Here is a 16,352-nt window from a genome sequence, read left to right on the forward strand (position 1 = left end):
AGCTCTAGGTTATTTCTAATATTGGAAAAGATATATTCCTTCTTAAAGCATTTGATTACACGTTTTCATCATAGTCATTCATCGTGGCAAGACTACATTGGAAAACTGTGTTCTGCAATGTGAAACTACAGGAGTCACTGTACGAACATCAGCAGAATTTTTAATGAAGAACTCAGATTTATATGGTGCCAAGGTATGATAATCTGTTATCCTTTGGGGAAGTAGTTTAGGTTTATGCTGTAAATAAGTAAATAAAATGTGAGAAAATACGTTAAAAAAAAAGAACTCTTGTTCTTTTTTAAAGAGGTTCAGATACTTACATGTACTAAGTTGGCCAAACTCAATTGTAGAAGGTTCTTCTTACTTAGCATTTTCAAAGCAGAGATTAGGAAGAATATAATAAATCTCAGTTATCTGTCGTACCTCCCCCCCCTTTTCTTATTGTCATAACTTTAAAAGAAATTAGACTCTTAGAGTTGTAACTTTGTAAATGATGTTGTAGCAGTTGAAGTTTGGTTGCTTTTTTTAAATTAGATTTATATTTTGAGATAACTGTAGATTCACATGCTATTGTAAGAATAGAGAGAGAGCCTGTTTGTGTACCTTTTACTAGTTACCTCTAATTTAATATCCTCCAAAAATATAGTACAACATCATAACCAGGATAGCATTGATTCAGACAGGTTGAATATTTTGATCACTATAAGCATCCATCATCTTTCCCTTTTATGGTCATATCTACTTACCTGTCCTTGTGACACTTGGCACAGTTCTCTGGAGCTCCATCCAGGTTGTTGCATGTACCAATAGGTTCTTCTTTTTTTTTTTTAATTGTTGAACAGTGTTCTGTGTGTGGTTGTTCCACAGTTGAACTATTCACCTGTTGAAGGACATCTGAGTTGTTTCCAGCTTTTGGCTTTTGTCAATAAAGCTGCTATAAACAGTAATGTACAGGTTTTTGTGTGAACATTGTTTTTAGTTTTCTGTGGTAAATGCCTAGGAGTGCAGTTGCAGGTCATATGATTAGTTGCATGTTCACTTTTGAAAAGAAACTGCCAGGAGTTCCTGTCGTGGCACAGTGGTTAACAAATCTGACTGGGAACCGTGAGGTTGCAGGTTCGATCCCTGGCCTTGCTCAGTGGGTTAAGGATCCAGCATTACCATGAGCTGTGGTGTAGGTTGCAGACGTGGCTCGGATCCCCGTGTTGCTGTGCCATAGGCCAGTGGCTACAGCTCCGATTTGACCCCTAGCCCGGGAACCTCCATATGCTGCGGAAGTGGCCCAAGAAAAGGCAAAAAGAAAAGAAAAAGAAGAAAAACTGCCAAACTATTTTCTAGAATAGCTGTACCATTTTATATTCCCACTAGCAGTACGATCCAGTTTCTCCATATGCTAAGCAGCATTTGGTACTTTCACAGCTTTTAAATTGTGTGTAGTTTTAATTTGCATTTCCCTAGTGGTTAATGATGTCAAACCTTTTTTCATATACTTATTTGCCATCCTTATCTTCAGTGAAATGTCTGTTCATGACTTTCACCCATTTTCTTTTTCTTTTTCTTTTTTTTTTTTTTGGTCTTTTTTGCCATTTCTTGGGTCGCTCCCGTGGCATATGGAGGTTCCCAGGCTAGGGGTCTAATAGGAGCTGTAGCCACCAGCCTACGCCAGAGCCACAGCAACGTGGGATCCGAGCCGTGTCTGCGACCTTCACCACAGCTCAGGGCAACGCCGGATCGTTAACCCACTGAGCAAGGACAGGGATCGAACCCGCAACCTCATGGTTCCTAGTCGGATTCGTTAACCACTGCGCCACAACGGGAACTCCTCACCCATTTTCTATAAAAATGTTTTTTCTTTTTTACTGTAGAGTTTTTAAGTTCTTTATATATGAATCTCCAATTGGGTATGTGGTTTATAAATATTTTATGCTCATCTGTAACTTGTTTTTTTCATTATCTGCACATGGGCTTTTACAGAGCAAAGTTTTAAATTTTGATGAAGCCCAATTTATCAGTTTTTCTTTTTATGGGTTGTATTTTTTCTATTAAATGTAAGAACTCTTTGTCTAGCCCTGGAGTGTAAAGATTTTATAATTTACATTTTACACTTAAAGTCATGATGTATTTCTGAGTCAGTTTTGGTATAAAATGTGAGTTTTAGGTCAAGGTTCATTTATTTGGTTATGGATGTCCAATGGTAACTGTACCATTTTTTGAAAAGTGTCCTTCCTCCAATAAATTGGTTTTGTATTTTTGTCAAAATTAATTTGAGTATGTTTGTGTGGGCCTTTTTAAAAAAAAAAAAAACAACAAACTCTTTTTTTACTCTTTTTTGGCTGCCCTGCTGTATATGGAGTTCCCAGGTCAGGGGTCAGATCTGAGCCATAGATACAACCTCAGCCACAGCTGTAGCAATGCTGGATCCTTAACCCACTGTGCTGGGCCAGGGATTGAACCTGCATCCCAGCATTCTCAAGAGGCAGCCAATCATTGCACTACAGAAGGAACTCCTGTGTGGACCTGTTTCTGAATACTCTATTCTGTTCCACTGATCTCTGTGCCTATCCCTCCAATACTTTCGCTATATATTAAATTTTGAAATTCTATCGACTCTCACTTGTCTTTTTTTTCTTTTTCTTTTCTTTTTTTTTTGGCTTTTTAGGGCTGTACCCGCAGCATATGGAAGTTCCCAGGCTAGGGGTTGAACTGGAGCTGTAGCTGCCAGCTACAGCCACAGCCACAGCAATATGAGATCCAAGCCATGTCTGTGACCTGTACTACAGCTCACAGCAACGCTGGATCCTTTAATCCACTGAGCAAGGCTAGGGATTGAACCCGTGTCCTCATGGATACTAGTCAGGTTTGTTACCACTGAGCCATGGTGGGAACTCCTCACCTGTCTTTTTAAAAATTGTTTCAGCTATTCTAGTTCCCTTGCCTTTCAGTATACATTCTAGAAAAATCTTGTCTATATCTACAAAAAATCTTGCTAGAATTTTGATAGGTCTTTCAGTAAATCTATATATCAGTTGAAGGAGAATGGGCATCTTATTTTATTTTGAGTCTTTCAATCTGTGAACATGGTATATCCCTCTGTTAATGCAGATCTTTTATTTCTTTCATTAGCACTGTGTAGTTTTCCACATAGAAGTCTTGTATGTGTTTTTTTAGGTTTGTACCTAAATACTTCATTGTAAGTGATAATATATTTTTAATTTGTTGTGCTTATTGCTAGCATATAAATACAATTGTTTTCATATTCATATCCCATGACCTTGCCGTACCTTCTTACTAGTCCTAGGAGTGTTTTTGTAGATTGCATGGAATTTTCTACATAAATATGTCATCTGTGAATAGAGACCGTTTATTTCTTCCTTTGCCCTCTGTAAGCCTTTTGTTTCCTTTTTTTGATTTATGGCACTGACTAGAACTTCCAGCAACATGCTGAGTAAGAGTGGTGAGAGGAGTCATCCTTACCTTGGTTTTGAAACTAGGGGGACTATATTCAGTATTGTACTATCAAGTGTGAAGTTTTTTGGGAAGTTCCCTTGTGGTGCAGCTGGTTAAAGATCCAGAGTTGCTACAGCTGTGGTGCAGGTCACAATTGTGGCTCAGGTTCAACCCCTGGCCCAGGAACTTCCACATGGCATGTCCAAAAAAGAAAAAAGTGTGGAGTGTTTTTTAGTTTTACTGAAGTGTGGTTAATTTACAAGGCTGTGATAATATTGCGGTACAACAAAGTGACCCAGTCATACAAGTATACACATCCATTCTCTTTCAGATTCTTTCCCACATAGATTATCACAGAATACTGGGTAGAGTTCTCTGTGCTATATTGCAAGTCCCCATTGGCCAACTGTTCTATATACCTCAGTGTGCATATGCTAGTCCCAAACCCCTGGTCTATTCCTCTCACCTTTTGGTAACCATAAGTTTTCCAAAGTTTGTGAATCTGTTTGTGTTCTGCAAATAAGTTCATTTGTATCTTTTTTTTAAGATTCCACACATAGGTGATATGATGTTTGTTTTTCAGTCTGACTAACTTCACTTAGTATGATAGTTTCTAGTTCTATCCGCATTGCTGTAAATGGCATTATTTCATTCTTTTTCAAAGCTGAGTAATTTTCCATAGTATATATGTCCCACATCTTCTTTATCCATTCCTCTGTTGATGGACATTTAGGTTGCTTCCATGTCTTGGCTATTGTAAATAGTGCTACAGTGAGCACTGGGGTGCATGTATCTTTTTGAATTATGATTTTTCCTGGATAGATGCCCAGTAATGGGATTGCTGGATCATATGGTAGTTCTATTTTTAGATTTTTGAGGATCCTTCATACTGTTTTCCACAGTGGTTGTACCAATGTACATTCCCACCAACAGTGTAAGAGGGTTCCCTTTTTTCCACACCCTCTCCAGCATTTATTATTTGTAGACTTTTTGATGATGGTCATTCTGGCTGGTGTAAGATGGTACCTCATAGTAGTTTTGATTTGCATTTATCTAATGATTAGTGATGTTGAGCACCTTTCCATGTGTTTTTTGGCCATCCATATGTCTTCTTTGCTTTTTTTTTTTTTTAGGGCCACATATGTAGTATATGGAAGTTTCCAGGCTAGGGGTCAAATTGGAGCTGCAGCTGCCAGCCGCAGCTACAGCAATGCAGGATCCAAGCCATGTTTGTGACCTATATCACACACAGCATATAGCAATGCCAGATCATTAACCCACTGAGTGAGGCCGGGGATCAGACTTGCATCCTCATGGATACTAGTCAGGTTCTTACTGACAAGCCACAACGGGAACTCTTGCCATATGTCGTCTTTGGAGAAATGGCTATTTAGATCTTCTGCCCATTTTTTGATTGGGTTTTTTGTTTTTTTTGATACTTAGCTGCGGGAACTATTTGTCTATTTTGAAGATTAGTCCCTTATTAGTTGCTTCATTTGCAAATATTTTCTCTCATTGTGTGGGTTTTCTTTTTATTTATGGTTTCCTTTGCTGTGCAAAAAAAAAATTTTTTTTCTTTGTAGGGCTGCACCTGTAGCATATGGAAGTTCCCAGGCTAGGGGTTGACTCAGAGCTGCAGAGCTGCAGCTGCTGGCCACAGCAACAGCCATAGCAGCTCAGGATTTGAGCCACGTCTGCAACCTACACCATAGCTCGTGGCAATGCAAGATCCTTAACCCACTGAGCAAGGCTAGGGATTGAACCTGCATCCTCACGGATATTAGTCAGGTTTATTACCACTGAGCCACAATGGGAATTCCTTTATCCTTTTATTTTCATTGTGTATTATTCTGTTTGAAGTGAATTATAGGAGTTCCTGATGAAGCTCAGTGGGTTATGAACCCAGCTAGTATCCATGAGAATGTGGGTTCAGTCCCTGGCCTCGCTCAGTGGATTAGGATCCAGGGTTTCCATGAGCTGAGATCCAACTTCTAGCCTGGGAACTTTCATATGCCACACCTGCAGCCCTAAAAAAAGAAAAAAAAAGAGAGAAAGGAAAAAAAAATTAAGTGAATTTATAGATAGTGTGTAGTTTGGTCTTTTTTTTTAATGATTTTTGTTTTTTTTCACAGTCTTTTTTTTTTTTTGTCTTTTTGCCTTTTCTAGGGCGGCTTTCACGGCATATGGAGGTTCCCAGGCTAGGGGTCGAATCGGAGCTGTAGCCACTGGCCGACGCCAGATCCATAGCAACGCGGGATCCAAGCTGCATCTGCAACCTACACCACTGCTCGTGGCAATGTTGAATCCTTAACCCACTGAGCCAGGCCAGGGACCGAACCCGCAACCTCATGGTTCCTAGTTGGATTCGTTAACCACTGCGCCACGACGGGAACTCCCCACAGTCTTATTTTTTAATACACTTTACCAATCTCTGTCTTTTAATTGGGGAGCTTAGGTCATTTACATTTGATGTAATTAATGTAAGTCTTTATTTGGCAATTTTTAAGTGCTTGTCTGGGTATTATAGTATATATGTGCATAACTTACCACTGTTTACTGATGTCATTTCAGCAGTTTAAGTGAGGTATAGTTACCTCCCTCAGCATTTCTTTTCTTTCCCTGTCTATAATGTAATTTTCTTCAATATTTCCTCTCTATACGTCTAGAACCACATTAGATAGTATTGTTTTTAGTTTAAAAAGTCAAACATGGGAGTTCCCTTTGTGGCTCAGTGGTAACGAACCCAACTAGTATCCATTAGGGTGTGGTTTCTATCCCCGGCCCTGTTCAGTGGTTAAGGAGCCAGTGTTGCCATGAGCTGTGGTATAGGTCGCAGATGTGGCTCGGACCCTGCGTGGCTGCGGCTGTGGCGTAGGCTGGCAGCTGCAGCTCTGATTCAACCCCTAACCTGGAAACTTCCATATGCCACAGGTGGTGTGGCCCTAAAAGAAAAAAAATAAAAATTCAAACATAATTTAGAAACTCAAGAGAAGGAAACCTATTTTATTTACTCATATAATTTTTCTTACTGAGTATTTTCTTCCTTTTTGATGTCCTAAGATCTCCCCTTTAATTGTATCTTTTTTGTTATGAGGCTTGGTCTACTGATGACAAATTCTCTTCATTTTCCTTCATCTTAGAATGTCTCAATTCCCTTCATTCCTGAAGAAGATTTTCACTGGCTATAGGATTCTAAGTTGACAGTTCTTTTCTTTCAGCCCTTTCGAATTTCTTCTATGTCACTTTCTTCTGGTCTCCATGGTTTCTGACGAGAAACCCTCATTTGAATTTTTCCATAATAAATAAGGTGTTGTTTTTCTGTAACTTCTTTTAAGATATTTGTTTTTTGTTTTTCTTTTTTTCCTCTATTCCCCCCCCCCACATCCCTCCCCTTTGTTCTTAAGCTTTCACAATTTTGATTATGATGTATCTTATGGATTTCTTTGAGTTTATCCTGTTTGGACTTTTCTCACCTTCTTGAATCTGTAGGTTTAATATCTCTTACCAAATTTGGGAGTTTTTAGCCATTGTTTGAATTTTTTTTTAGCCTTACCTTCCTTTTCTCCTCCTAAGACTCTGTTGACACAAATTTTGAATCTTTTGTTATTGTCCCACAAGTCTATGAGGTTGTGTTCACTTTTCTTTTTCAGTATATTTTCCCTGTTGTTCAGACTGGATAATTTTTATTGTTATTTCTTCCATTTTACTGATTCTTTCTTTTCTGCTATTGTATCCCTTCACTGAGCTTTTTATTTCAGTTATGGTATTTTTCAGTTCTAAAATTTCCTTTTGGTTCTTTATACTTCTGTTTCTTTACTGAGGCTTTCTATTGTCTTGCTCAGCCTTCTATTTTTCATTTGTTTTAAATATTTTTATAATTGCTCATGAAAGCCTTTTTTAAGTGGCTTTTAAAGTTATTGGCAGCTAATTCCTACATCTCAGACATCTTGTTTTTGGCTTCTATTGATTGTCTTATTCAGTTTGACATTTCGTTGCTTGGTATAACAAGTGATTTTCAACTGTAACTTGGACATTTTGTATTATATTATGAGATTCTGAATCTTCTGTTTTAGGTGGGCTTCTCTTACACCACTGCAGCAGGGTGTAGAGTGGAGGGTAGTACTTTGTTACTGCCAGGTGGAGGTTGAAGTCCAGGTACCCTCTTTGGCCTCCACTGACATCCAGGTTGAGTGGGAAAGCTTCTTGTTTCTGCTGGATGGGGGGTGAGAATTTCCGCTTTCCACATGTCTCTATGACACTCTGGCACATGGCAGTGGCCTTGTTACCGTGGCAGTGGTTAAAGTCCAGATCCTCCCCAAGGCCTGCTCTGACACCACCTGAGTAGGGAAGAGGTGAGGCCCCTTGTTAAAGGTCAGGTGGGGGTACAAGACCAAGCTCGCTGGGTAGTCTCCACAGGGAGGGAGCCTTGTTATCAGCTGGTGGGGATGAAAATCCTTGGCCTACCCCAGTGTGGGTGTTGGGGTGCCTGGTCATGGCCTCGAGAGGGTCGAAGTCTCCTTTGGAATTTGCTGGCATAGGTTGGGGGTGAGCCTCAGGTTTTTTTCCTGTGGTGTTTGGTTAGAATAGAACTGTTATTGTTTCAAAGTTTTCTGTCCTTCCCAACTGCCTGTTCCTTTTACTGGTGAGAACAGGCTTTAAAGAGGCATTCTGGTCTGTCTGTCTGGTGTTTATGGATTGCAAATTTCTTTAGCTTCATGCCTGAGAATATCAGATGAAAAGAAAACCCAGAGAGTGCACCACTGTTTTTGTGTCACTCCTCAGGTGTAGAAGTGTCTGGCTGGTCTGCCTTCTTTACTGCATTTTTCAATCTTTCTATGTTTGTTTTATATATATTGTCCATGCTTTGTACTTGTTCCATCATCTTAGAAGTGGCAGTCTCAGAGTTCCCATTGTTGCTCAGTGGGTTAAGAACATGACTAGTGTCCATGAGGATGTAGGTTTGATCCCTGGCCCCGCTCAGTGGGTTAAGAATCCCGCTGCATGCTGTGGCGTAGTTCACTGATACAGCTCAGATCTTGCGTTGTTGTGGTTGTGGTTGTGGTGTAGGCCGGCAGCTGCAGCTCCAATTCACCCCTAGCCTGATAACCTCCATATGCTGCAGGTGCGGCTGTAATAAAAAGAAAAAAGTGGCAGCCTCTTCAGTTCTTTGTAGTTACCACATATTCGTTCAGTTCATAGTATATTTTGTATATGATTGTCCCATTAGGTGGCTGCTGATTTATTCTTCTAAGTTTTTCACTATTCTTGATAATTTGCTATTTAACTATTTTGTTGTATATGTATTTTTTAGTGTTATGTCTGTTAAGTCTTTTTTTTTTTTTTGTACATAACTACAAATTGAAGATCTTAGCTGAAGGCCCATTTTGTAGATATTTTTACCTGTGTAAAAAGAGTTATATTGGTGTGTAGTGGACCATCCCACTACATACATGTTTTAGTAATTGCTAAAGGGGGAAGTAATGAATGTGTTCTCATGGCATACTGCTATTCTTAGGGAAAAAACTCAATGTACACGCGATAGATATGTCATAAATGGTTACTAGCAACTCATTCCAAAAATGATTTTATAAATAGTTTTAGAGGTTTGAGTGAACCATTTTTACTTACCAGAGTGCCTAGCATGGCATTAGGATATGGTGTATTCCTAATACTATTACACTTTTTTGTTGGTACCATGTGGTGCTAAGGGACATTTGAATTTGCTACTAATTTAACAGGTGTGTGGCCATGGGGACATTAAATGTTTTAACTCATAGAAGTGATTTTCAAGTTAGGTTGGGATATCTTTAACCTGGTGTACTTTAAAAAATACAGGGTCTTATTTCTATCTACAACCTAACAATATTTTACTAGAGTTGAATACTGTTCTCCAACCAATTGAGTATTTCTCAGAGGATGGTCATTTTTATTAGTAAGTGCATCTTTCAACATGATTGTTAAATGACTTTGGGGTTAGCAGAGTCAGAAGACTGATTTGTTCAGAATGGAAGAGTGTTAAACAGTAATCAAGTGTTGATACTCTGAGCCATGGTTTTGTGTGTGCGTGTGTGTGGTATTTGAAAATGGTAAATGATAGACAACTTGCTGGAAATGAAACAAATGGGAATGTTGGTTAGGAATTTCTAATGAAACTTTCTATAATCCACTTTACATTTGCACTGTGTCAAAGTCTAGGAAGAGATTGTAATAAACCTTCTTTTATAGTCCTGCCTCTTTAAAACTGATTGTCACTCCCTTAAAATGTAACTTGTAGGGTGCTGGTATCGAAATATATCCTGGGAGTAAGTGCACCCTGTGTGACAACGGGATCCATCACTGCAAGGAAGGCATTCTCATTAAGGTGAGCACCTGCCGAGACACCCTCTTTCCAGGTTGGAATGGTTTTACCTAAGAAATAATTATGTTTTATTAAATTCCCATTTTGGATTCTATTGGGTTTTGGTTTTGAAAAGCATAAACAGTATATAAATCTTTATCATATAAGTAGTTGGTGGTTGATAGTCTTTTGTGAGGATTCTTTGCTGTCTCTAGATCTGCAAAAGTGACAGAGGACTGCTGTGTCCCTCAGAGCTCAGACTGCGCTACCACATATTAATAAGCATAACTTTCTATTTTATTTTTAGATTAGCCTGAAAAAAAGTGAGAAGCTTTTTAAAGCAGGCAGTGTTGAATGTACCAATTTCTTAAAACGTTTGTTTTCAATGTCACAGGACTTCTTAGATGAACATTATGACATTCCCAAAATATCCATGGTGAACAACGTCATACATAATAACGAAGGTTATGGTGTTGTCTTGGTAAAACCTACAATTTTCTCTGACCTGCAAGAAAATGCCCAAGATGGAACTGAAGGTATGCTATATTTAGTAATTTTCAAAACAAAAACCAGATCTGATTTACTTTATTTCACCATTAAATTCTGATCAAAGATCTGATCTTCTCTTTAAAAAAGAATAGCTGGCATATGCTTGGGCACAGAGATAGAGAGGCCTAGTAAAGCTATAACATTATGGGATCTCAGAGTGAAAGAAACTTTGTAGATCACATAGTTCAGCTATTTTTTCAAAACCTTGATGTGTGGTTTCTGTGGTCATGCAGTTCCCTTCTTATCATGCTTGGCTTTCTGTGAGTTTGTAGAGTAAGGATAAGCCTATGATGGCAATGCTGGCTCCTGCTGGCATTTGTTCAGGATGGAGGCAGATAAATGAGTGTGCCAGGTTGACGACTGCATTTGTGGAGGGGATCAGAGTTTGCCTCTATTTTTTATTTGTAGAAGTAAATGCTTCCTTGTCAGCTCTCTTTCTTGGGAACAAAGCTGAGCTACTCAGTGAGAAATTCATGAATTTCAAGCCATGACCCAGATCATTATGAAATCTCAGTCACAGAGAGGTATTATGCATTGTCATGAGTGGAGAAAGTTTAAAGGACGATAAACAGTCCTTCATGCTTCAGGATCCATTCTGGCTATCTGTTCTTTTTCTCCTTAGTTCTCTAGGTCAGAAGTGCAGGTGGGCTTGGCTAGGTTATCTGCTTAGGGTCTCACTAGGATGAAATTGAGGGATCAGCTGGGTAGGCTCTTATCTGAAAGTTCTGTGGGGAGAATCTCCTCCCAAGCTCATTTCTGTTGTTGGCAGAATCAATTTCCTTGAGGTTGTAGGACAGAGTTCTTGCTCTCTCTCTCTCTTTTTTTTTTTTTGCTGGCTGTTGACTGGGGGTTGCTCTCAATTCTTGCCTCATGAACCCCTAAGCAAAAGAGAACCTTCCTAAGCAAATCTCTCATGCTTTGAAACTCTTCATGCTTTCCTCTTCTTCATCCAGTCAGGGAAAACCCTACTATTAAAAGGTTTTGTGATGAGGTTAGGTACACCTGAATCGCCTCCTTTTTCTTAAGATAGCTGATTAATAACCTGAATTACATCTGCAAAGTCCCCTTGCGATTGCTATTTAATGGTCATGAACATAACACCAGGGAATAAGCATCATGGGGCCATCTAGACTTCCTCCTGTCAGAATTCTGGCAGTTACTTTAGTGCTGTAATTAGCTGCTAGATTGGGAGTTCCTTTAGGGAAAATAGCACTGTTTTATTTATCTTTGCTTCTAGCTCCTAACACGGTGCTTAGTGTAATAGTAAATGTCCAGGAGATGTCTTCTGAGTGAATGAAATTCAAAATAGGTGGTCCTGGAGTTCCCGTCGTGGAGCAGTGGTTAACGAATCCGACTAAGAACCATGAGGTTGTGGGTTCGATCCCTGGCCTTGCTCAGTGGGTTAAGGATCCGGCGTTGCTGTGGCTCTGGTGCAGGCCGGTGGCTACAGCTCCGATTCGACCCCTAGCCTGGGAAACTCCATATGCCGTGGGAGTGGCCCAAGAAATGGCAAAAAAAAAGACAAAAAAAAAATAGGTGGTCCTATATGAGGGTCACGAACCTTGGTATGAACTGAAGACAGCTGCTCGTTGAGATTCTTAATGGCAGAGAGTTTATAAACTCTAGTCAGGTGACAGCAGGAATCCTTGGCAAAAAAAAAATCTTGAAAGCTCTGATAGACTGTGGGAGGAGATATGTTTTAGTTGGCTAGTTTGTATATTTAACTATTTGTTAAAATTTTTTTGTTTTTTCAGAAAACAAAGCACTTAAAATTCAGATAAGCGGAGAGGCAGATGTAGCTGAAAGAGTGGATCTAGAAGAATTGATTCAGTGTGCAACTGGCAAAATGGAGCTTTATGCAAGAGCTGACCTTTCTGAGCAAGGCGAAGGCAATTATGAAATTGTAAATGAACTAGTTGCTGCCTCCACACAAAAAGGCCAGATGAAGAAAAAAAGGCTGAGTGAACTTGGGATCACTCAAGCCGATGACAACTTAATGTCGCAGGAGATGTTTGTTTCAATTGTGGGGAACCAGTTCAAGTGGAATGGGAAAGGCAGTTTCGGCACATTTCTTTTCTGACCACTATGATGTAAATAGATAGCAAAATATTGGATTTTTGCACATGCTGCCCCAAGAATCACTGCTGCTATCGTACTTTGCTTCATGTCCATATTTTGTGTCTGATATATTCAATTGGGTATGAGTGAAATGTAGATTTATTTCTGTCTGCAGATGTTGTACATAAAACACTCTTGACAAGCAGGATCATACAAACACGTAAAATAGAAAATATTTGGAGATTTCTTCTCTGGAAAGTCTTGCTTTCTCAAACACATAGTTCTCATGTTAAGCCTTTTAATAACTTTCTAGTAAAATACACTTTAGCACTTCATAGAGAAGGAAGAGAGGGAGGGAATGCAAGGTGAGTGTACAAATATGCAATATGTTGTCCAATGTGCAGTATTCTTATAGTTGTCTTTCTATCCCAATTATAACGAGTCTAATATCCATGCTGTATTTGCAGAATACTTGTGTTAAAAGCTTTTGTGATTGGGAGGTTATCTGCCTAATCAGACTTATTACTGAGAATCTGAGTGGGATGCCTTTTTATGTTGAACTATGTAATAATCAAAATAGCAGTAGATAGCGTGGCAAGTTTGAAACAGAAGTGAAATGCATTATTCAGAGCTAATGCATACATAGAGCATTCTTGCTGTCGCTGAATATGAATGATTAAAAAGAAGGTGCTTTTCTTTCACCATAACAGTATTCTGATCAAATTTCTTACATGGTCAAAGTGATTACCTGTACAACCTACACCAGCTCTGTGTGCTTGGTATTATATTGTAAAACACAGCTTTTAAAATATTTATATTTTAAAAAAGTATATGTGACATTAATATTCCTACTGATTAAAATTGTAATGATGAAATAATAAATTGAATCTTGTTATATTTTCCAAATGCATCATGGACATGTGCCTGTCGTAGCATGTGTCATCCTTTGAAGTACATATAATAGTTTAATGTTTCAGAAAGAGTATTAAAATTTTTCCTCAGCGCAGTTGTGTCTTAAATTTCAATAAATTGTAATTCTTTTCAGATGCTACTAAATGTAGAAGGATATATGTTAGATTTTTTGTTTGACCATTGAAAGGCATTTTTCTTTTACTCTTTAAACCTATTGCAAAAGTAATGCTAATTAATTCTGCATTGGAGTTCCCGTCGTGGCTCAGTGGTTAACGAATCCAACTAGGAACCATGAGGTTTCAGGTTCGATCCCTGGCCTTGCTCAGTGGGTTAAGGATTCAGCGTTGCCGTGAGCTGTGGTGTAGGTCACAGATGCGACTCAGATCCCACGTTGCTGTGTCTGTGGTGTAGGCTGGTGGCTGCAGCTCCAGTTGGACCCCTGGCCTTGGTACCTCCATATGCCACGGGAGTGGCCCTAGAAAAGGCAAAAAGACTAAATAAATAACTAAATAAAAATTCTGCATCAACTTGAGCCAAGCAGTTATTTAAGAACCATTTACTCAAAACAAAACAAAACAAATCAAATTGGCTTTCTGATTGAATTTCCATTTTTATTTTTAGTTTAGACTGTGTATTTTCTTGTAACTTGCTACAGTGTCAAGAGAATGACAGGTAACAAGGTAAGGAAAATTAATGCCTTCTTTGTTCCTTGTTAGAGCATGATGGTTTTTCAGGTTACATTTCTATCTTAGTTTAAGTCTAACCTTATATTAACTTTTCAAATTACAAGTTAATAATGAATAGGCCTACTGTATTCTTATTTAAGTTACATAGTGTACATATTGCCTCACTGGGGAGAGTTGAACATCTCAAATAACTTAGTGCAGGGGGTATAGAGAGAGCCCTGGAGGGATGTAGATTTGACATTTGAGTGAAAGCACTGATGTGGAAAAAAGACCGTCCTGTCCTTATGGTCTACCCTTAGTGTGACCTTGAATTTATGGTAGGTAGCAAAAGCTCTGTACCTTGACTTGAGTATTGCTCTTTTGAGATTCTCTAGAATATCTCCTTCAGTTTCTTATTCTGTGGTTGTGCCACAGATGAATATATTTTCATTCATCAGCCAGAGGTCATTTGATCTCAAGTATGTATACCCTACTTTTCTAGAACTTCAACAACTTCTAAGAGTGAAATATCCACTTTCTAGATTTGGCTCTTTAAGGGACAACTGAAGAAGATACTTATATATGTAACTCTGATGAGCACCTAAGGAGTAATCCCACTTATGTTTCTTTATAATTCTATTTGCTATTTCTATTTTTATTTCTTTCTAGGAAAGAAGGTTCCACTGGCTTCCCTGGAAGATGGGATGAAATTGATAGGCCTTGATGCAGATTTTATGCATGGCATTTACCTTTATAACATTTTATTCTGTGAGTTAAGAATTTTTATATGTATACATGGAATTTTTAAAGTTGTAACGTGTTAAAAGTGAACATTCTCTGCTTTTCCCAATTCTCACTATTAATGGAAAAAAAATACATCCTTTAATTTAAAAAAACCAAAAAAACACATGGTATAGTAATGCTCTGAAAATTACTTTTGCTATTTTCCCTTAACCTATTATAGAAATCTGTGCCTGTGCATGCAGATCCACCCCATTCTTTTTAATGATTGTGTTATACTTCTTTGTCAGAATTCCTTCTTTTGTAAGTGATAAAAACCTGACTTACACAGGCTTATGAGGATTGGTTCCTGGAACTAGGAGGTCTGAAGATTGGAAGCTGATTTGGGGCATGGTTGGGTAGATCCACCCTTTTCGTTTTGCCTTTCCTGGTATTGGCTTCATCCTCAGATTGGTTTATTTTGTGTTGTCACAAAGATGACCTTCAATAGCCCCAGTTTTTGTGGTCTCAGAAGGGAGAGAGACCTAGCACTTAGTTGGCTCTGCTATCTTTGTACTTATCCTTTGGTTAGTCACTGTAAATCTGAGGGCTGCTGTATCTCTTCCCATTGAATCACATTCCACTTCATGGAATAAGCCTTATGACTGACTCTTTCTCCAGGTGGTAGAAGAGTGGTTTCTAGAAAAAAGGGGACTTCTGTTACTAGAGGAAGAGGGAAGATCTGCTTGGCAGGCAAAAACATGGATGCCTGCTAGAGATGGGTGATTCATAACAACCTATTCCCCTGCATTTGATGGGTACACAGATTTCTAGTTTTTCATTATTACAAATAGATACACATAAAAGGATGCTCGTGCAGTAATTGTGATTTCTCTAAGATTTTCTATGGTTGGATTATTGGATGAAGACTTTTTGGGTTGAGGATTGTGGATTTAAATTTTGATAGCTATTGCCATATTGTCCTCTTAAAAAAAGAAAGAGCACTGGTTTACACTCCTATCAAACAGTGTATGGGAGTGCCTGTTTGCGTACTCTGATAACACTAAATATTGTCACTTAAAAAAAATGCTTATGGAGTTCCCGTCGTGGCTCAGTGGTTAACAAACCCGACTAGTATCCTTGAGGACACGGGTTTGATCCCTGCCCTTGCTCAGTGGGTTAAGGATCCGGCGTTGCCGTGAGCTGTGGTGTAGGTTGCAGACGTGTGGCTATGGCGTAGGCCGGTGGCTACAGCTCCGATTCAACCCCTAGCCTGGGAACCTCCATATGCCACGGGAGCGGCCCAAGAAATAGCAAAAAAAAGAAAAGAAAAGAAAAGAAAAAGACTGAAAAAATATTTTGACTTGTGTTTATTAGATTTTCATTTAAAATTTTTTTTTTTTTTCTTTTTTGGCTACCCTGTGGCATATGGAGTTCTGGGCTCGGGATCGGATCTGAGCTGCAGTTGTGACCTATACTGTGGCTGTGGCAACATCAGATCCTTTAACCCACTGTACCAGGCTGGGGATTGAACCTGCATCCTGGCACTATAGAGATATCACTTATCCCATTATGCCACAGTGGGAACTCAGAGATTTGAATTTTATCATTATATTTTCATATATCTATTTTCCTGAAAATTGTCTGTTCATATCCTTTGCCTA

General features: G+C 38.9%; 1 protein-coding gene across 1 annotated transcript in view; it reads left to right on the plus strand.

The window, feature by feature from the left end:
• The window catches only part of SHCBP1 (SHC binding and spindle associated 1), a 33,487-nt gene extending 20,116 nt beyond the window's left edge, over positions 1-13,371 (plus strand). Inside the window, exons 10-13 of the mRNA XM_047792523.1 lie at positions 75-193; positions 9,722-9,808; positions 10,179-10,320; positions 12,088-13,371. Coding sequence (XP_047648479.1) covers positions 75-193; positions 9,722-9,808; positions 10,179-10,320; positions 12,088-12,413 — 674 coding nt within the window. The 3' untranslated portion in view covers positions 12,414-13,371. The remainder of the gene's footprint in view (positions 1-74; positions 194-9,721; positions 9,809-10,178; positions 10,321-12,087) is intronic.
• Positions 13,372-16,352: the final 2,981 nt, after the last annotated feature.

This window comes from Phacochoerus africanus, chromosome 8 (assembly GCF_016906955.1).
Source record: "Phacochoerus africanus isolate WHEZ1 chromosome 8, ROS_Pafr_v1, whole genome shotgun sequence".
In the NCBI taxonomy this organism is placed as follows: Eukaryota; Metazoa; Chordata; class Mammalia; order Artiodactyla; family Suidae; genus Phacochoerus; species Phacochoerus africanus.